General features: G+C 40.1%; 1 protein-coding gene across 1 annotated transcript; it reads right to left on the bottom strand.

The window, feature by feature from the left end:
* Positions 1-7,886: 7,886 nt before the first annotated feature.
* LOC147611623 (putative pectinesterase 53) lies at positions 7,887-9,219 on the bottom strand. Its single transcript, XM_086784932.1, has 4 exons — positions 9,073-9,219; positions 8,856-8,968; positions 8,265-8,403; positions 7,887-8,111 (listed from the first exon to the last, which is right to left on the bottom strand). Exons 1-4 carry the CDS (start codon positions 9,217-9,219, stop codon positions 7,887-7,889), a joined length of 624 nt encoding a protein of 207 aa, XP_086641058.1.
* Between the last annotated feature and the right edge of the window lie 12,999 nt (positions 9,220-22,218).

The following is a 22,218-nucleotide window of genomic DNA, read 5'->3' as shown; positions in this document are numbered from 1 at the left end:
ACATGTATTGGTCATTGGAAATAGTGATGTTCAATACTCCTTGGGAAATTTTGTGTGTGAGTTTCCTTGTTAGATTTCACATTCACTCTCATAGCTAGAAGTCTCGTACTTTCCTGGCTGTACCGCACACGTCACGACATCTTTGGTGAACCCGACGTGAACCTGCTGGGGTGAGAGTGTGGTGAAATATACAGGGAAGCTATGGCTGAGAATTCTGAGGGTCAGGGGGTTCATTTTGACCCTCGAGTTATGCAGATGTTTCAGATGTTTACCATGTACATGCAACAACAGCAAGCTGCTGAGAGGGGACAAATTTCCACGACCAAAGCACTACAATCAATTGTGAAAAAGATGGATCAATTTGATGGGAAGGACATTACAAAGTACCTGCGCAATTATATAAAGGAGATGGAGCTAAACAGGGTGACTGAGGAGGATATGGTTCGAAGTTTCGAGCTGGTATGTGTTCCTGAAATAAGAGAGCGCATAAGAGGATTGCAGACAGCACATGGTGGCAGAAATTGGGAAGAGTTCAAGCTTGCTTTAAAGGATGAATATTTCATGGAGGATTCTGAGCGAGTGACCAAACGAACTTTCTTGGAATGGGTCACAAAACCTAAAATGGGAATTTCTGCCACAGAATTGCTAAGAGAGTTTGAGAAGCGCTATGCCCAGCTGTCAAGGATAGAACGTACAACTTTGGACAGAGAAAAAACAGAGCTCTTCTTACAAGCAGCTGGGAAAGATCTCCAGGAGAAATTGGAAATCCTCCTTGAGGATAAGGATACAGAGCAGGGATTAAAGAGTGATTGGAATGATGTTGAGGATGCAGTCACTATGTTAGCAAAGTGGCAGCGGAGGAGGGATAAAATGGTGATGGGCTCTGCAATCCCAATAACTGCTGTTACCCCTGAGAATTTACCCAAACCAGCTACTACAATTCCAAAGGTAGATGGGCCGATGGATGAGCTTATCAAGGGTATGCGTGACCTAAAATTGAAGATGTCTAGGATTGAAGAAAAGGTCTACCATTGGGGCAGGCTACTATGCAAAGGCCTCAAAGCAAAGAAGGGTTTACATATAGATGCATATGGTGTGATGACCCAGAACATGCAAAGAAGGATTGTGCTAGCTATAAAGAAGCTCTTAAAAATCAACTTGTGTTTTTCAAAGATGGGAAAATCCATCTTACAAAGACTGGTCTTCCATTGAGTACAAACTTTGGGAAAGGAGGGATGAAAAAGCTGGTAGAGGATATGGCTGCTAGTCATGCCATTTCTAGGGTTGAGGCAGCAACCTATGGATTAAAGGTTGGTCAACTAAAGCAAGGATTTGAGAATGATGAGGATTATGAGAATGAGGATTTTTGGCCATCAACAATGGAATTAATAACGTCAAAGAAAGTGTCAAAGCAAGCTTTGCATGAGGCAGGTGATTGTATACGTCTTGAGACTGGCTAGGAGGAGCCTGTGGATTCTTTATCTATTCATGCCTATATTGCCAAATGCCAAAATAATGAGGCACAGGTAGAGGAGAAGCGTAAAAGGGAAAGTGAGGAAGGAGGGCCATCAAAAAGAGTTACACGTGGAAGTGAAAAGAAGGATCCTGGGCCATCACATATGCCTCCACAGCATAGCAGACCTCCACAGGATGTTTCAATGGAAGAAGTGCCAGCAAAAATGAAGGAAAAGGGTAAAGGGAAAAGTCCACTCTACAAGCTTCAATCTGATATTGAAGCTGCAACAGATCTCAAAAAGGTGCTTGAAGAGAGGATTCTAAACAGCAGGGTGGAATTCACACTAGGGGAGGTCTTGGGGATTGCAAAGAAAGAATTTCATGATGAGATAATTGATATTATACGAAGGAAAAGGCAGTCCATAATTGAATCTATTCCATCACAAGGGGAGGCAAGCACTTCCAAGACTCATGGAGTACAGGTACAGAAGAAGGAAGAGAGAGAAAATGTGGTGGAATGTAATCACTCTGCTGATGGGGCACGACAAGTGCACTTTGTGGAAGAAGATGGTGAAAAAGAAATTCTTACAAAGAGTCATTACTCCAGGAGCCATTGGGCAAGAGCAACCACTGAAACCCTTGTCAAGATAGGTGATTTGGAAGAGCCATATGTCGCTCTAATTGATCATGGGTCTGAAATAAATCTTATGGCTAAAAATCTCTACAACAAATGTAAGTGGCCAATGGATGTGGATCATGGGTGGATGATTAAGGCAGCTAATAACTCATCTAGAGAGCTTTATGCAGCATGTCCAAATGTAAGGGTAACTATAGGGGATGTGAAAGATGATCAGAACTTCTTTGTTCAGGAGATGTCATCGTATCCCCTCATTCTTGGGCAACCCTACATTACAGCTGTAAGGATGGAAACAAAGGTTTTGGATGATGGTTCAGCATATGCAAGAATAAGGAGTAAAGATGGCAAAAAAGCTGTTCAGTTTTTGACAGTTTGTATTAACCATGAAAGGAATCGTGAGTCTCTTCGGGCACAGTCACTTCCAAAGATAAATAGAGAATTCATGAATTACAGGGAGATGAGGGATTTTGGCCAGGTGCCATTGTAAGGCGAGATTCCAATGGTACAAGGAAAAATGAGTTCTCGCAGGACTCAATCAATGTAAATAGTTTTTCAGCAAATTTTCAGGGATTCTCCAGCTATGAGTCACTGGTTTTTGTAAAAAGCAAGGATTTGAAGCGTGGCATGCGAAAACATATACAAAATGAACAAAAAAGTTTTGAGCAGTGTGGTCTTTTGGGGAAGAATGAGTTTATTTCAGGGGTGCTTGATGAGGTGTCATTTGTAGATACTATGGATGTGCTTTTTGATATGGGAAGAGCATGCTTACAGGGTGGAAATGAAATGATAGAGGTGTCATCTGTGGAGATGTATGACATAATCCAGGAATTTGAGGGGGTGGAATGTAAAAACATGAATTGTGAGATGGATGCTCATGTTGATACAAAGTACAAAACGGTTGCAAAGAAGGTGAAACCAGTTGCCTTGCCCTTGCCACCAAGAAGCAAGGAGAAGATAGATGAAGCTTCTATGCAACCAAATCTTAGAGATCCGAAGAAAATTGGGCATAAATTTACTCAACAAACTCTAAAAGAGCTGAAGATTAGTGAGAAGGATTTTCTGTTGCCAGTTGAAAGGGAATGCTTTGAGGAGATGCTTGTAAAACATGGGAAAGCCTTTGCTTTTCAGCCGCATGAGATAGGCTGTGTTGATCCAAGTGTAACAGCACCAATGGTGATCTTTACTGTTCCACATGTGCCCTGGAACCTACGGCCAATTCCAGTACCAAAGGCTCGCTTGCCAAAGTTGATGGAATTACTAAAGGAAAAGATCAGGATGGGAATCTTGGAGCCTTCATGTGCCCCATATTCCAACAGATGGTTTACTGTACCAAAAAAAAATGGGACATTGCGCTTTATTCAAGACATGCAACCTGTAAACAAAGTCACAATCAGGAATGTGGGAGCAGGTCCAATTGTGGATGAGTTTGCAGAAGCATTTGCAGGGAAAGCTATATACTCTATGGGTGATCTGTATTCGGGATATGATCAGTTCCAGCTGGATATACAAAGCAGGGACTTGACCACAATGAGAACTCCTTTGGGATTAGTAAGGATGTGTACCTTACCACAGGGAGCCACTAAGTCAGTGGCACATATGATGAATGGAATGAATAAAGTCTTACGAGACTTCATACCACAAAAAACTATGCCATTTTTGGATGATGTGCCAATAAAGGGCTGTGATGAGAAAGACAAAGATGGGGATTTGGATTCAAAGGGGTGCCGCAAGTTTGTGGCAAATCATATAAAGGATTGTGACATGATTCTATCCAGGCTTGAAGAAGTGAATCTTACTTTATCTGGGCTGAAATCAGTGTTTGGAGTTGGTGAAGTGCTAATAGTGGGACATCTTTGTAGTACTAGTGGACGCCGACCTTGTCCAGCCAAAATAGATGCAATACAAAGAATGAAAGAGACATGCATTAATGTTACAGAGCTGAGGAGATTTCTTGGAGCATGTGTCTTTTATGTTATTTGGATCCCACATTATGCACATGTAGCAGATCCTCTTTATCAACTTTTGAGGAAAAATCAAAAATTTCTGTGGAGTGCAGTACATATTAAAGCTATGCGGAAGCTGAAATATTTGCTCCAATCATCACCCACTTTGAGAAAGGCAGATTATGAGTGTGGCAGGCCTGTGATTGTTACAGTTGATACTAGTCCTACTGGGATAGGATGGGCAGTAGGGCAAGATGATGAGGATGATCATAGGTATGTAATTAGATTTGGAGCAAAGGTATTAAGCTTTCGGCAACGAAAGTATCCACAGATCAAGAGAGAGTTATGGGGGATAGTCAGTGCTCTAAAATGTGAAAAAGAATATCTTATTGGGGCATCTGTACTTGTGGAAACTGATTGCTTGCCACTTCTTGGGATGATAGCAAGTTGTACCACTCCAGATATTGCTATGCTTAGGTGGATTGCTTATATCAAGTCACTAAATCCTCAGTTTGAGCATATTACGGGAAAAGATAATCCAGTTGCAGATATGCTATCAAGAGCCAGGTATGAAGATAAGAAAGAGATGATTAGTGACATTGATGATGTGGGTACAAAGTTCTATACTACAGCATATGCAAAAGGGGATCATATTTGCCTATCAAATGCACTTGAGTCTTTTATTGAGGAAATATATGAAGGAGATTGGTTGCTTATTGGTCAATATTTGAGTACTCTGACAAGGCAAGAAAATTGGTCTGACTCAGAATTTAAGAGGATCCGTAGAGAAGCATATGGTTATTTCCTAAAGGATGGGTATCTCTGGAAGCATCCTAAGCAGAGGAATGCTATGCCACAGAGAGTCATATGTGATAAAGAGACTCAAGGAAAGCTTGTGAAAGAATTCCATGAGAGTCTCTGGGCTGGACATAGAAGTGTGTGGGCCACCTTTACCAAAATAAAGGAAAAATATTGGTGGAAAGGAATGTACAAGGATATTTCCCAATATGTGGAAACATGCATGGTATGCCAAATGTACTCAAATGTGCGGCATCGTGATGGCTTGCAACCAACCTACCCACCTGCCATGCACTACAAATGGGTAGTGGATCTAGTTACAATGCCCTTGGGAATTTGGCAGATGCGGTATATAGCACTTGCAAGAGAAGACTTGACAAATCAGGTAGAGGGGCGTGCTCTTAGAACAAAGAGTACGGAAACAGTATGTAAATTTCTCTTGGAAGATGTGATCTGCCGGTATGGTTGTGTTGGGAAAATAACAGCTGATAGGGGTGAGCTAGATGTTGAAGAAGCAAGGGAATTCTTCTCTAGAATTGGTATCAAACTGTCTCTAACATGTGCTTACAATCCTGAGGGCAATGGGAAAAGTGAGCGAGGACATCCTCCAATCATTAAAGCTTTGGCTAAGGCATGTAGAGAAAGAATGCGAGAGTGGCCAAAGCTGCTACCATATGCCTTGTGGGCTGACCGTACAACTCATAGCTCAGTGAGATACATGCCTGCAGAATTAATGTATGGTCAGAAGCCAGTGATGCCAGTTGAAGAAGTAGTTCTAACTTGGAATGTATTGCCCTGGGTGGAAGGATTGAGCAGAGATGATCTCCTTGCATTGCGAATAAGACAGTTGGAGAGGAGGCCTGGAGATGTAGAGCTTGCTAAAGCTCGCTTGAAAGATGCAAGGTTGAAAAATAAAGAAAGATTTGATAGTAGACACAGACTCCGGCCAAAACCTATTGAAGAAGGTGATTGGGTTCTAATGTATGACAGTAGCCTTGACAACCAATTCACTGTTCAAAGAAAATTTGCAAAAAGATGGTTTGGCCCTTACATTGTCAAGCATGTGCATGGAAATGCCACGTATACTCTGTGTGAGCTTGATGGAACAGAAATAAAGAATCTTGTGGCTGGCAAAAGAATCAAGATATTTAAAAGAAGGCATGATAGTGATCCTTTTGATTCACAAGAGACTCAGGATGAGAGGCTTGACAGTGGTAGTATGGATATGGTTGAAGAGGAAGAGGATGATCTTCCTGACAATGCAGAAGATGAAGACGACATCCAGCTATATGTAGATCTTGATGATGATTTGGCACATACCAGAGGATGTGCAGGTTTAAAGGGGGTGGATGACGTGCCATGGCACGTCTATGGTGTGAAACCGTGCATGTGAGGCCATCAAATACACATCCAGATGCATGAGGTTATGTGCCATGACGAGTCATTATATGATGCCATGTACATATGTTCATATTGTAAATGAGGTTCAATAAGACAAGCTGAGGCTGAGCCAGATCTAGGAGTTTCTGTATATGAGTGTGGAGGGTGATGGTTCTGCTGTTACTCAGAGCCCATGGGTAAGTTAGAAACATCCAGTTATATATGATGGTATGAGTGGCACGCCAAAGGGATAAGTTAATGATGTTAATGGCTTCCCATGTGCATAATGTGTGGTAGCTTTTAAATGGTATCGATTGGGTCAAATCAGTGAATACCTCTTATGGAATGCAAACATGAGGGCATCCCAATGCACAAAGGAATGTATTTATGAAGACATGGGAAAATACTTGAATGAACAATTGGGGAGTCTATAAATCACATGGCCGATATGATGATTTATAAACTACGAGGCATCAAGAGTAATAGAGATTCAATGGACATTACAGTGCCGAAGAATTTATTGAATGCCGGGGAATAAAATTAAATGAACTGCCTTGCATTGAGAACCTTACCTTAATGCTAAGGTTAGAAGTAATACACTAAGGGTGGCAACGTACGTGGAAAAGAAATGCATTTCTTTTTATTGGAATTTTCTAGATAATATGCAAGAGAAATGCGAGCGCAGCTTTTTGAAATGGAAATTTCCGGATTGATAGCTGCAAAAGGTGGTGTACGCACGATTTCCCCGCGGGAAAAAGAGAGAAAAACCAGAGGTAGGAGGCGGCGAGAACCGGAGAGGAAAAATTTCTGTAGAAAAGGGGAGCCAGTGCCCAATCGACCAGTAATTTTTATTTCAAGAATACATATACTGTTCGTGCCTTGTAGGTGTTAGATTTGAAGGAAATCTTGAGTACAATAAAGGGAGATGCTCTTCGTTTTTTTCCTTCACGACTTTCATCGAACAGACGGCGGCGTACAGCTTTGTGATTAGTGAAATAAATCAAGAGATTCCACGCTTGTAAACCTTCAGTTTAGTGACTTTTTTTTATTTCCTTTAAAATTACTTTCACTCTATACGATTTGAGAGAATCGTATATCCCATATATCAAAAGGAATTTGGAAATGAATAGAGAGATTTTGGAAAAAAAATCTAAAGGATTTGGAGCTCGGAGATTTGTAAGGTAACAAAAATACAATTAAGTCGAGGGAAAATGATCTTACTTCCAACTCGATTGTAATTTGGAAATTACGAGTATGTTATAGCTATGCCGAATGCTATCTTTTGCTTGTGAGATGTTAGAATATTAAGGCAGGTTTTCAGGTGATAAAGAGCATCTTGATATAATGGTTTTGATGGCACTGGATGTAAAGGATGTAACTGGTCACATGTATATTGGAAAAATTTGAAGGCTTTGTTATGCCTACATGTGAATGGCTCAAAGGATTTCGAGAAAGAAGTCAGTGAGTAAAGGAACAAACACTTGGTATGCAATTTTGTGCAATCATCAGGATGAATTCAAGGATGTATTGAGGTGAATCGACACATGTATTTGTCATTGGAAATAGTGATGTTCAATACTCCTTGGGAAATTTTGTGTGTGAGTTTCCTTGTTAGATTTGACATTCACTCTCACAGCTAGAAATCTCGTACTTTCCTGGCTGTACCGCACACGTCACGACAACGTGCTCCTCCATTTTCCATAGTACATGTAAAGTAACCTCAAAGCAAGGGTTACCACAAAGAGAGATCGGGCATTGCCAAAGATCAAGTCAATGGCGTCCTTCTCGGTCGCGTAAAGGGTATCCTGCGCACCGTAGAAGGCAGACTTGTCACCTTGCACGTGCACCGCCACAGCCTGTTGGCCGACGACTCCACTCTTAGGAGCTAGAGTGGTGTTCTAATGAAAAATAAACAATTCCAATTAGAAGTTTGTGATGATTATGATTAAGGTACCTTAGAGCTGATTTTTGTATGTATTATTCTGATTAGGATACCTTAGAATCTGTATACCTTCAAGGATATATCTAACGCTATGAAGTTGTCTGCTTACGGAAGCTCTTCCATAAGTGTGAGGCTTGCCATCCTTTCCTTTGGTAGAGGCATTGTCACCCCACTGAATATAAGCTAGACCAGATGCTTCTCCTTTTAGTGTAATAAAGGGCTTACTACTTGGTATGATCACCTTCTCTCTGTAATACCATACACAGAAGATAATCACAATTATCTACAAATGACTTTACTAGATTAAAATCACCTATAATACCATGCAAAGAAGATAATCACAATTATATATAAATGACTTACTATATTAATATCACCCACAACCAACAAATGGTGGGGGGGCAGGTGTGCGCCCTCCTAGAGAGGCTAGCCATTGAGGGGTCACAAAGCACACCAATTGAAGTGGGTTAAGTGATGATTATATTGAAGTGGGTTAAGTCATGATTATATTGAGGGGTCACAAAGCACACCCAATTTCAATGGGTTAAGTAATGATTATATTGAAATAACTAATTAAATAAATTGTTTACTTGTAGATACCCTTTTTGACATAGATAATGGCTCTCTGATTGTTATTCTTAGGCACTTTGTCTATGGTAGCTTGGACAATCTTGAAATCACCAGACCCATCTTAAGCAACCTCAAAGATAGGTGGGTCAGAGGAGCTTGCTTGCTTCGTATCTTCATTTTGACATAGATAATGACTCTCCCCGTGTTATTCTTAGGCACTTTGTCTATGGCAGCTTGGACAGTCTTGAAATCGCCAAACCGATCTTTAGCAACTACAAAGACAGGTGGGTCAAAGGAGCTTGCTTGCTTCGTATCTTCATTAGCATCAAATTTTTTTTATCTGGTACCATCTTCTTCACCACTTTCTTACCATAATCCTCTGCTTTCTTCTTAATCTGCTCCTTTTGGCTCTTAACCCACTTGTTAAACACATCGTCTTTGTAGTAATTGGGTCTAGCAGGAAGATGCTCATCATCATCCTTGTCAAGGGGCATGTGTCTCATACGTGCTTGACCCACTTATCAAACTCATCATCAGAAGGGCTTACATTTGTAAAATTAACTTCAATTGGAATTGTGCATAATGCAACCAGTGCAAGGAGTATATGGGCGATGAAAAGGGTCCTCATGATTAAAACTAAACTTGGTTAATTTGAACTAATCTTAATCATATGATTAGGTTATAAGCTCTAAATGGGGAGATTAGAGCTTTGGCCCCGATAAGCATAGTTGGGGAGCCTTATATATATGTATGCATACAAGGCCAATGTTGAGATATCAAGCTCAACTAGTGCTACGGCAGACATTGATGACCCGCCTAGGTGACAGCTTCCACACTTATGCCACTGGCATGGTTGGTGAGATTATGGTTGATATGCTGCCAGTGGATGACAAGCCACTTTGGAGTACTAGAGTTATGGCATAGTTATAGCGCTAGCTTATATAGTCAAGTTCACAATATAGACCAACCATTTTATATGTTGTTATAGGAGAGTACTTTCCCTTTATGTATGTACTCTTATCTTTTAGCTATATGGTTGTAGAGAAGAGAAGAAGATAGAAGAAAATTCAGCCACCCATCTCTCTCTTGTGTGTTGCACTCTCTTGTGTGTGTGTGTGTGTGTGTGTGTGTGTGTGTGTGTTTGCTTGCAAGGAACTCAAGCTCTCTCTCTCCCCCACATTGTCTTTATGGTATCAGAGTTCCGGTTTATGTGAGAGCTAAGGAGGCAAGCAAGTGCCAAGAACAAGCAAGCAAGGATGCGGTACACGGGTAAGAACATCATCATTTCTTTCCCTTCTTGGTTTAGGTACAACATCCCTCGGTAGCACCGAGAGCTACACATCTCCAATTGAGGAGCGATCATCGCAGGCTTGGAGGTGCCTGTGTGGTACATAGTACTTTGTACTGAGGTTTTACGGCTAGAGTCATATTTCAGGCATGTCTCAGTCTCCATTGGTTGTGGTGTGAGGCTTGAGAGGAAAGTGATTTTGGAGGTTTTTGGTGGCGAGCGAAGCTACAATAAATGTTGCATGGCAAGTCTAGTTAGTGGTGTTTGATTGGAGAGTCAATGTTGAGGGTATATATGTCGGTGTAAATTCATGTGCATGGAAAAATACAAGTGTACTTAATGCATGTGCTTGAAAGTTGCAAGCACCTACCTGCTTATACTCTTTACAAAATTGAACAATATTGTATGCTATGCAAGAAAGTGTTGATGGGAAGGGATGTCGACTGCACGTGGTGTCAAGCGACTTCGACCTAGACTCTTATGCATGTCTCTCCAGCACATGTGACTTGACTTAGAATTTTATGCGTGTCTCTCCAGCAGCACACGCGACATAGACTGATATGAAGTATGTGAGATACTGGGACTCACAGCTCTAATCCTATGAACTAGGTGAATCTAGTTGTGGTAAGAAATATTTTGGATTTTTAACAAAGCTTTGCAGCCTAAGACTAAGGATAGGAGTATGTCGATGATAGGTAGGTGCTAGGGTTCTACAAAAATGTGTTTAGATCATATCTTCAAAAGTGACATGATAGTGTTCGGGTAGCTACTACAAATGATAGTAGTAAAAGGTGATATGATCCATGTCCGAGCTCTCATTGAGGTCCAAAATGAAATGGGAGTTTTCCTATGCGGTGGGTCGCCTTCAGTGAGAATGATGGTGAGGTTAAGAAAGTTCCCAGCTGCAACAAAATCTGGATCTGGGATACCTTTCCATAGAAGAAGTAGTGATAAGATGTAGGCCATTGCTCTTCTTGCAGGCTGCCTCTTCCTCTACTTGGTGTGTTGATGCTTCTAATCGCTTGCGTTCTTTCCTTGACCTCTTCGTTACTCTATGAGCTTTGTGCTCTAGATGGTTCCCGACCTGTGGCTTCAATGAGGGGAATTATTTCTAAGCCTTGATACGAGGGAACCACCATTATTAGACCCTACCACTGACTCAATAGGTTTGGGCTCACGGGGAATGATAGGGTTAGGGACGAGGGTCTCAAATGTGGTGATTAGAATAGAGGTGGATTCTATAATGATGGGGATGCTAGGAATAGGGAGGATGGGAGGGTTTAGGAGGTCGTCTATAAAAAATTCATCTACTAGACGATTACGGCTAGGGGATGGTGGGTTATCAAGGTTAGTGCTCATGGTTGCTAATGAGGTTTCTAAGCTAGATATGTATCTATGCTTCCTATGTGAACCTGAATGTGCACACCTTACTAGATCTTCTTGCAACTCAATATTAATCAGTGCAAAGACAACACAATGAATTAAATAAAGAGTGAGAGAGCTATTTATAAGAAATGACCACTCTATAAGTGACTTATCTACAAGTAGACCTATTAGTGGTTTTTGGGTTATGGTTTGCAACTTGGAAATGAACTTTGAATTGGAAAAAAATGAAAATATTTTGAAAACTAAGAAAAGAAAATGTAAATAACTGAAGAGATAGTGGGGGGATAACTGAAAGTGACAGGGTAATTATTATTTTTTGTATGCATTCTCTACGTGCACTATCTCATTCAAAAAACTCATAGTCAACATATCTCTTCTCTTTTACTCTCCCCCACATGTCTGCATCTTCAGCGATGGCTAACTCGAAGGGCAGCGGGCGAAGACACAAAGGTGACCCTTCTCTCTCTCTCTCTCTCTCTCTCTCTCTCTCTCTCTCTCTCTCTCTCTCTCTCTCTCTCTCTCTCTCTCTCTCTCTCTCTCTCTCTCTCTCTCTCTCTCATCAACCTGCTAATCAAGCTCCATAGATGTTGGTGGTCTTGAGCTCAATATATGAGAGACAAGGAGAGTTGTTTTCTTATCTAACCAATGTTTTCTTGCATGCCAAAAGCGGGCACCCACCAAGTTTCGCCACCCGAAGTTAGAGATAGAGCCATTGAAAGAATTTTGTAGGACTTCAGAGGATTTTCGAGAGTGTATGGTCTCAATCTTGAGGGGGAGGATGCAAGGCGTCTGACTCCCAATGAGGTGCCACCAAAGCATTGGCTAAGAGTGTTTTTAGAACTCCCAAGAAAGACAAGAAGGTGATGTTGCGAATGGCAAAGCAAGAGCACTACCTACCCTTGTATACATTATATAAAAAGGTTTACCAAACTACACCCTCAAACTATTATGTGGGCCTTCAATTTGCCTGAGGCTACATCTACCAGGTCTGCACGATCCTATGAAGTGGGCCGCATTTGCTGAGCCGGTTGTTAAGAAGACAAGTGTCAATGGTAATTGCACAAAAAAAATAACTCAGTGGATGTGTGAGGTAGGTGTATAGTCGATGTCATCTATGAGATGTAGTGTAACACTATCTCAGGATGCATGCACTCAGTTGGGCACAAGAAGGTAGCCTATATGAGGCAAAGGTGGAGGTCTCAGGTACATTCTACTGAATACCGAGTGCAGCAAAGAAGCTGCATTGTTGGATCTTTGTATAGCGATAGCGAAGGTAAAGGAGGCAAAGTGCAGCTTGCATCGTATTGAAGGTGCAATTGAATACCGCACCATGATGCGTCCATCACATAACATGCCCCTTGATGCACAAGAACAAGAAGAGTGGTAGCCTCAAGATAAACTTTGCATCACTAGAGAAGCTCTAGAAAAAGCAAAGGTATGTATATGTGTTTTCTACATATGAAGAAAGTCCATGCCATATTCATTGCCTCTTTGTCTGTGTTTATAGGCCGATTTAGACCACAAGAATGAGGTTGTGGAGAAAGCAGGTGCTAGTAGAGCTTTCATGATGATGGTTGTGAAGTTAGAGAACTCCAGCACGATGATCATTCCACAATTGTAAAGCAGGTGCTAGTAGAGCTTTCATGATGATGGTTGTGGAGAAAGCAGGTGCTAGTAGAGCTTTCATGATGATGGTTGTGGAGAAAGCAGGTGCTAGTAGAGCTTTCATGATGATGGTTGTGGAGAAAGCAGGTGCTAGTAGAGCTTTCATGATAATGGTTGTGAAGTTAGAGAACTCCAGCACGATGATCATTCCACAATTGTCAAAGATTCTTTTGCTTGAGAATAGTATGTTGATTGTGACGGAAAGTTACCCAGGGTGTGGCATCGAGTTTGGAGTGGACTAGTCTATTGTTGGTCTGTCTATATTACCTTGCAAGCATGTGTACCATGCATTTTGGTACTCTTATGTATGTGCCAAAGGCAAGTGCATTGCAGTTGGTTGTAGCTTGGTTGTAGCCAGCAAGCCATACCCGAAGAAGCCAAAAAAAATGGTGGTAAGAAAACCATTTGTTCATACCATGCTTGAAAACAAAGGTAGCCTAAGAATGAAGACCTCTCTCGCTTTGAAAGTGCCTTTGTGCTGAAGGTCCAAGGATTGGAACCATTGCACTGCCTTGCCTTCAAGGCTATGTCCAAGGAGATGCACTGCCTTGCATCAAGGCTGTGTCCAAGGAGATGCACTGCCTTGCCTTCAAGGTTGTGTCCAAGGAGATGGACTTTTGCTGCATTATCAAAAATTTCAAATGCCTAGTAGATTTGGTTTAAGACCTTTAGGTGGAATACTATGGGGTCTCTAACTCCGTGGAATTTCGGCATAAGTTTGAAACTTTTCACCCACATGGATTGTGTATGTGATGTTTGTGGGTGCAATTGTTGTGCCACTCCCCTTCCTAGAGCTTACGCTAAGCTCAGAATGTGGCTCAAGGGGAAGTGGTACATGGGTGGGGGATGGGAATAGATCCGTTGTTAGAGGGGGAGATACATGGGTGTGCTCGGGTGTCTATTTTGGCGATCACATGTGAATGTGCAATGGTGGGATGCTACCCAATGGAATGGAGGCACTCGGGGCATACAACCATGACTGAAAGGTGTCCATGGTGTGTGTTGAAGCTTAGAAAAGCTTCAACAGGGCACACATGCGGACCCGAAATAAGAGTTTTGGTTCTCTTTTGTCTCGCACGTGAATGCACCCTTAAGGTGAAAATGGTCGTTTTAGGTGTTTGTGTGTGTAAAAACCGCTTTAGTGTTTGTGTGTGTAAAAACCGCTTTAGTGGGTCGGGGAGGTAGACCATAAGCACCTCTAAAGATTTGAAAATTTTGAAAAAAAAAATAGATTGTTTTTTTTTCGGGAAGGTCTACTCGAATGCTTATGAGTGTACTCCCGTGGCTTTAAGTGTGAGAACGGTCGTGGCAAAGTTTTTTTTCGAAAAGGTCTGCCCATACGTTTATGAGTGTGAGATCCCATTGCCCCCCCCTGTGCACCCGCGGATTCCCGGTTGGTAGCAGCGGAAGTAGCTTCCTCTTACGAGGGGCAGGGTTTCCCACTCGGGGCCTCGCCCTTGAATGTCCGGGTGCACGAGACTAATATGGTGGTCATTCCGAAACAGAAACCGGGAAAATTTCCCTTGCCCAAAAAAGGGGACGATTCCACCTTTTTGAATTTCTTAACAAATTTTCTAACGGGGTCAAGAGACTAAACTAACCTTCATCTGATTAAACCAGATAGAAGGAAAACTATTACAGACTTAACTTGAAGAAATCAATGCTGTTTTCCTAATTGAATCAGGCACAACCGTTGATCTATTCATTTGAGAAGTCTTCAGGCTTTTATTTAACTACTCGAGTTCTAAGCGTATTCTTATTAATCAATTTTATTATTAAAACTCTACTGATTCCAGCCTACTCCATCCGGCCCATTCCGTCCGGCCCATGGGTTAGCCACTGCCCAACCACTAGAACTGGTAGAACCAGACAAGTACTCACCCACCCATAATTGAATGCCTTTCTTAACTTTTGCTTTAGAATACAGATACGCACACACTCCTCTTTAAAACTTTAACTTATAAAACAATCCATTAACAAATAATTATTGGTTACAGATGTCATAACTCAAAATTTCCTTCCAATCCTTGTTTCTCAACAAAAACAGTATCACTATGGACTCTCCGTTGAGAGCAACTGGTCAGCCAACGAGATCCAGTAACAGATTACAATAAACATTGGTCCATCATACAATATCTTCCTCGACATATGCATGGGTGTCGTCACACCGCGAACCCGTGTATCGCCTGGTCAGAACCCTCCAGGATCCTCCTTAGGTGTCCTGGCACTTCACTCAGGGATCACTTCGTCGGCCCTCGTCCATCGTACCGGAAGCGTACCATTTTAACCATATCGAGGCTGGTCAAGACCTGGGCAGGCTTTGTCGCGTGAGCTGTCCTTTGAACACTCCCCGCCGCCACCTGTTGCAACCGAACTTCCCTTAGAAAAACACATATACCAAATGCTCCCTCCAGCATTCTGGCATAAGACAGTCCTTTAAGAAAACAGGGTTTCTATGCAAGTTTTCAGTTTTGATTTTCTTTTGAATACAATGAGTATATCTTAAATTCGCATCCGCAAAACTTCTTGATCGTAGGTCTGAATTCCAAAACAAAATTCCTCGAATTTTGTAACCTTGATCCTCATATCAATTCAAAGGATCTCAACTTAGTTTTCAGATTTGGTGGGAGATTTGAGTGAATTTTTGTGAACTGGTCACATCGTCTTTCCTTGAAACTGACAAAAGAGTTTGGTCTTGGTCATAGTCTAATTCAAGTTTCGAGTCTGATAAGGTTCTTCCTGAACTATCTTTCTCAAAAAGGGGGTGATATTTCAATTACTATTTTACTGAATTTCATTCATTGAATATTCACTTAACTGATTTCTAAACTAATCATGAAACTCTGATGAGGAATACTTTAATCATTTATCTGAAATTTTGACTTCGATAGATTTTCTGGATTTTCTCATTACAATCCGAGTGAATATAAAATGATAGAAATTTCTCTCTTAGAGTATTTACTTATTTATTTATCAAATACTCGTAGAAATTAAACATAGAATTAAAGAGAACTCTAATTTTGATATAAAAATTCTTTATGCATCTATTTATGCATAAAATCAATTTAATAGGAATAACACTTTTAAAATAAAAAGAATTTTTGTTATGCATCCTTCCATGCATAAAAATTGAATTCAATGAAAATAACACTTTCATAATAAAAATTTCTTTTATGTATCTTTCCATGCATAGAAATCAAATCTAATAAAAATAACACTTTTAATAAAAAAATATCCAATTTGCATCTTTCTATGCATAGAAATTGAATCTAATGAAAATAATATTTTTATAATAAAAAATATCCAATATGCATCTTTCTATGCATAGAAATTGAATCTAATGAAAATAACACTTTTATAATAAAAAAAATATCCAATATGCATCTTTCTATGCATAGAAATTGAATCTAATGAAAATAACACTTTTATAATAAAAAAATATCCAATATGCATCTTTCTATGCATAGAAATTGAATCTAATGAAAATAACACTTTTATAATAAAGAAAATATCCAATATGCATCTTTCTATGCATAAAAATTGAATCTAATGAAAATAACACTTTTATAATAAAAAATTATCTAGTATGCATCTTTCTATGCATAGAAATTGAATCTAATGAAAATAACACTTTTATAATAAAAAAATATCCAATATGTATCTTTCTATGCATAGAAATTGAATCTAATGAAAATAACACTTTTATAATAAAAAAATATCCAATATGCATCTTTCTATGCATAGAATTTAAATCCAATGAGAATAACACTTTTATATAAAAGAAAATCCTTTTTTTGCATCTATTTATGCATAAAATAGGAATAACACTTTTTAAAATAAAAAGAATTTCTTTTAGAATGCACATACGGTGGTGATTATTTTTTTAGAATAACATAAAGATAAAACTTATTTTCACAAAATTTAAGAAAATTTTGCCATAACCTCCTTTGTATGGCTGACCATTTCTCAATTTTTACATTCTAAATTTACTTTAAAATTTATCCCAAGATGAAATAAAGCACTCTAATCTAACCAATTTTTAAAGAGTAATCAATAGAAAAGTTTAACTTAATTTATTTGTTTCTCATTTTAGGATAAAGAAAGGCTGAAATTCTTAATGAAGAGAAGGGGGAAGCCTTTTCATCAAGGCTTAACATCCATATTCACATTAAAAAGCAAAGAATTCAAAAACCCATAGAGTAGAATTTAAAAAAAAGTAGAATTATTAACTTACATGGAGTTTTGTGAGCTTTCCTTTGGCTTGAGGGATTGAGGGTTCTACTCTTGTTTGGATCAAGAGTGGCCACCAATTCTTTGTAGAGGAATTAGTCAAAAACAAGTGAATTATCAAGTGAATTTAATGTTTTTGGCTCTGGGAGGAGTAGAGTAACAGTGCATAAACACTATTAAGATTTTACAAAGAGGGAGGCTTCTATTTATAGGAAAAAGTGAGCCTCTAACCAAGCAAACTGATTCTAGAATTTTCCAGATCAGTTTGGTTAATTTTTCACCATTTTTGGGTCAGTTCAGCTTACTTTTTGGAACTAGACTTGAATTAGGAGAGAGGAGAGATGAAATATCTCATTATTTGAGAGTTTAAAACTCCTGCACACATGTGAAATAGGTGCCTCCTTCATGAGGGGGAATCCCCACTCTGAGGAGGTGTCAAAAATTCATTTTTTTTAGTATTTCCTTTGGTCCTTAGTCCACTCTTCAAGTTGGTACAATTTATACCAACTAAAAAAGAAGTAAATACACCAGAATTGGCTATAATGTTTATCCATCATCTGTATAGATTGTATGGATTGCCAGCAAATACAGTAAGTGATCAAGATACAAAGTTTACAAGCCATTTTTGGAAAGAAGTATTTAAAAAGTTAGACACCAAACTTAGTATGAGTATGTTTGACAATCCACAAAGCAATGGAGAAACAGAAAGGGTTAATCAAGTCCTAGAAGATATGCTTCGAGTATATGTTAGCCATAAGAAAAATAATTGATATAAGTATCTTTCATTATTAGGATTTGCTTATAATAGTGCTAAAGATTCTACTACCGGTTTAGTCCATTCATGCTAATGTATGGATTTCAACCTAGAGCACCCATAGATGCTGGGTTACAAAAAGAAAAATTACAAAGTGTAAAAGACTTTCTCAAAGACATGCAAGACATGTTAAACGTTGCAAGAAGCAATGTTAAAAGAGCACAGGATCGATCTATTAGTTATGAGAAAGGTAAAAGAAGACCAATTAATTTTGAGGAAGGTGATTTAGTCTATGTGAATGTTTCTGAAAAGTCGGAAACTTTAAAAAGTGGAAAAGTTCCAAAGTTAAGTCCAAGGTATTGTGGTCCTTATACAATACTTAAAAAAATTGGAAGTGTAGCTTACAAGGTAGGTTTACCTGAAGGATCCAGAGTGCATCTTGTGTTTCATGTTAGTAGATTGAAATGCAAGATGGAAAACAATGATAATATCATTAGAAAAGAAGCAATAGTTGATTTCATAGAACCATCTATTCTTCCACATGAGCCTAAAAATATTCTTAAATATCAAGAAAAGAAAACTAGGCATTCTGTGTTTAAAGAATGTTTAGTAAATTGGAAAGATAAACCAGAAGAACGATGAACTTGGGAAAGAGGGGCTACACTAAGAAAAGACTTCCTGAGTTTATTTTCGAGGAAGAAAACTTTTCTTTCAAGGGGGAGGAAATGTTATGAGATTGACTATAAGGTAAGACTAGAAAAGATTATTTATATGTGAAAGGTTTGCATATAAATAAGTTTCTGGGGATTTCAAATTGGAAATACCTAAAAATGGCAGCCAAAGGGTAAGATGCAGGATCAAAGCCATACTACACTATGCAAAGAAGGCATGTGCCATACCGAATGCAAGGGGGCTCAACTACATGACTCAGTCTGACGCCATTGGCGAGTTGAACTCCACCTAGTAGTATCTGCATCCCAAAGGATGAATATCGGTTATCTTTGCATCCCAAAGGATGAATATCGGTTATCTTTACAGCTCACCAATGAGGCTCGCCTGTAATAGATCCATGAGCTGTCCGTGCACAGGGCGGTTATACCAACAATTTTGCAAACCAGGGTGGAGGCCTCCAGTGAGGCAACAGTCATGGTAAGAATCTAAAGATCCACTTTGAAAAAGGAAATGCAAGCAATGATGGCCTCGGTCAAGGATGACAGAGTGGCTACCATGGAGTCTTTATGAGGGTGAAGACTAGAATAGGTCAAAACTTGCCGGAAAAGATTGAAAAACCCGACGAGACTGAGACCTCAACCTACATGAAAGGGGAGAAAAGCTGAAAACAGAAAAGGACGATGGAAAAAAGAGGGGAGTGGCTCAAACAAGAGGTGGGGCAGGCTAGGGGGGCAAAGGACAAAAGGGAAGGCAGAGGCAGGAGAAAACAAAGGCACGAACGGGGAGGGGAGGTGGGCAAGGCAAGAGGGAGGCTCAAAGGGCGGAAGGGGGGGTGCAAGAAATGCGAAGGGAGGGAGGGGGGCTGAAAGACATGCAAAAAGGAGGGGGCAGCGCTAAATAATGCAAAGAGGGGGGGGCGAGCAGAGGCACTACAACACATCGGGGGACACAACAGTGTTTCAGTACCATTTTGGAAGAGGAAGTGTCGAGGCTTTTAATGCTGCTACACTGTAAAAAAAATAAAACGCTACTCTCAGCAGCATGGCCTAGAAAAAGTAATCCCACTTCTTTTGTCGTCGTGCCGATTTTATCATTTGAATGTCCTAACCTTGATACCTTGGGTTTTTTTGCAGGTTCATATCTAATCTATCTCTTCTACCTCTCCTACTCTATCCTCCTCAAACTCAAGCAAGGTATGTCTTCTCTTTTCCTTCATCTCCTATGCAAACAAGCTTTCTTGTGAGTATTTTCCTTCTCTTTCCTCTCTTTTAAGTTTTTCTTTTCTTCTTTTTCCCTTCTCATCATTGAAGCTTAACCCTAACCCTAGCTTCTACATAAAGACCCTAATAGAGAGCTTTAGAAACCCTAATAGAGAGCTTTGATGGAGAGCTCTCCATCAAAGCTCTCTATTAGGGTTTCTATGTAGAAGTTAGGGTTAGGGTTAAGCTTCAATGAGAATGGAGAAAGAAAGATTCAATAAGTTTTCTCTTTCCTCTCTTTTAAGTTTTTCTTTTCTTCTTTTTCCCTTCTCATCATTGAAGCTTAACCCTAACCCTAGCTTCCACATGAAAACCCTAATAGAGAGCTTTAGAAACCCTAATAGAGCGCTTTGATGGAGAGCTCTCCATCAAAGCTCTCTATTAGGGTTTCTATGTAGAAGCTAGGGTTAGGGTTAAGCTTCAATGAGAATGGAAAAAGAAAGATTCAATAAGTTTTCTATTGTATGAAAAATCTTTCATTAAGATTTCTATTAAGATTAGGGTTTTATATATGCTTTCAATTAGGGTTAAGATTAAGATTACTAATACTTTTTTTCTTTATTTGGTTTGATTTTGTAGGTTATCCACACATATAAGCCTCATAAGATAAGGGATCTCTCCCTTTTATGTTTCCTCTCTTATGATTTTACATGTTATTGGGCAAACTTTGTAAGTTTTAGGATTTGTTGTTTTTTCTCCCCTCTATGGATAGGCCAGTTTTTCTTAAGCGGTGGCCATATGCCTTAGCCTCATGTATGAGGCTAGTGCATAAAGCTTATGTGTTAGCCATATGTATAAGCCTTATACATAAGGGTTTTCTCTCCCCTCTATGGATAGGCCAGCTTTTCTCAAGCAGTGGCCATATGCCTTAGCCTCATGTATAAGGCTAGTGCATAAAGCTTATGTGTTAGCCATATGCATAAGCCTCGTACATAAGGGTAGTGTATAAACTCATGCATGAGACTTATGCATTACCAAATGCATAAGCTTCATGCATGAGGCTTATACATAAGGTTTATGCATGAGACTTGTGCATAAAGCCTCATGTATAAAGCTTATGCATTAGCAATACGCCTCTATGCATAGCCTTATACATAAGCTTATGCATAAGGCTTATGCATTAGCCATATGCATAAGCATCATGTATAAAGCCATATGCACAAGCCTTATGTATAAAGCTTATGCATATATGGCTAATGCATAAGCCAGGTACATAAGCTTTATGCCTGGGGTTTTATGCATAAGCTTCATGCATAAGCTGCATACATGAGGCTTATGTATAAGCTCCATACATGAGGCTTACGCATGAGGCTTATGCATAGCTTTATGCAGGCTAGGAATGCATATCCTCGTGCAAGCTATGAATGCATAAGCTTCATGCATAAGCTGCATACATGAGGCTTATGTATAAGCTCCATACATGAGGCTTACGCATGAGGCTTATGCATAGCTTTATGCAGGCTAGGAATGCATATCCTCGTGCAAGCTATGAATGCTATGCATAAGGCCTATACATGAGCTTTATGCATAAGGCTTATGCATTAGCCAAGTGTTACCTAGGTATGCGGGTAGCTATCAGAATGCACGAAGCTCCCATTATATGTCGGGTGCTACCTAAGCATGCCGATAGCTACCGACATGCATAGGTAGCTACCCAATGCATGCTAGGTGCTACCTAAGTATGCCGCTAGCTACCGACATGCACCAGGAGCTCCCAATGCATGCTAGGTGTTACCTAAGTATGCCAATAGCTACCGGCATGCACCGGAAGCTCCCAATGTATGCCGGGTGCTACCTAAGCATGCCAGTAACTTCCAATGCATGCTGATAAGCATCGGCATGCACCGAAAGCACCCAATGCATGCCAGGTGCTATCTAGGCATGTCGGGTGCTTCTAATGCATGGCGGTAACTACCGACATGCACCGGGAGCACCCAAAGCATGCCGGGTGCTACCTAGGCATGATGGTAGCTTCCAATGCATGCTGGTAGCTATCGACATATACCGGGAGCATCCAATGCATGCCGAGTGCTACCTAGGCATATCGGGTGCTTCTAATGCATGCCAATACTACCGACATACATCGAGAGCTCCCAATGTATACCGAGTGCTACCTAAGTATGCTAATATATACCAACATACATGAGGAGCTCCCAATACATACCGAGTGCTACCTAAGTAACTCTCGGCATGCACCCAGAGCTCCCAATGCATGCTAGTAAGGTGCTACCTAACTATG

This window comes from Cibotium barometz, chromosome 47, assembly GCF_041138505.1.
Source record: "Cibotium barometz isolate CiBa-2024 chromosome 47, ASM4113850v1, whole genome shotgun sequence".
NCBI lineage: Eukaryota > Viridiplantae > Streptophyta > Polypodiopsida > Cyatheales > Cibotiaceae > Cibotium > Cibotium barometz.
Note: the sequence above shows the minus strand (reverse complement) of the source record. Positions and strands in the feature narration are given on the sequence as shown.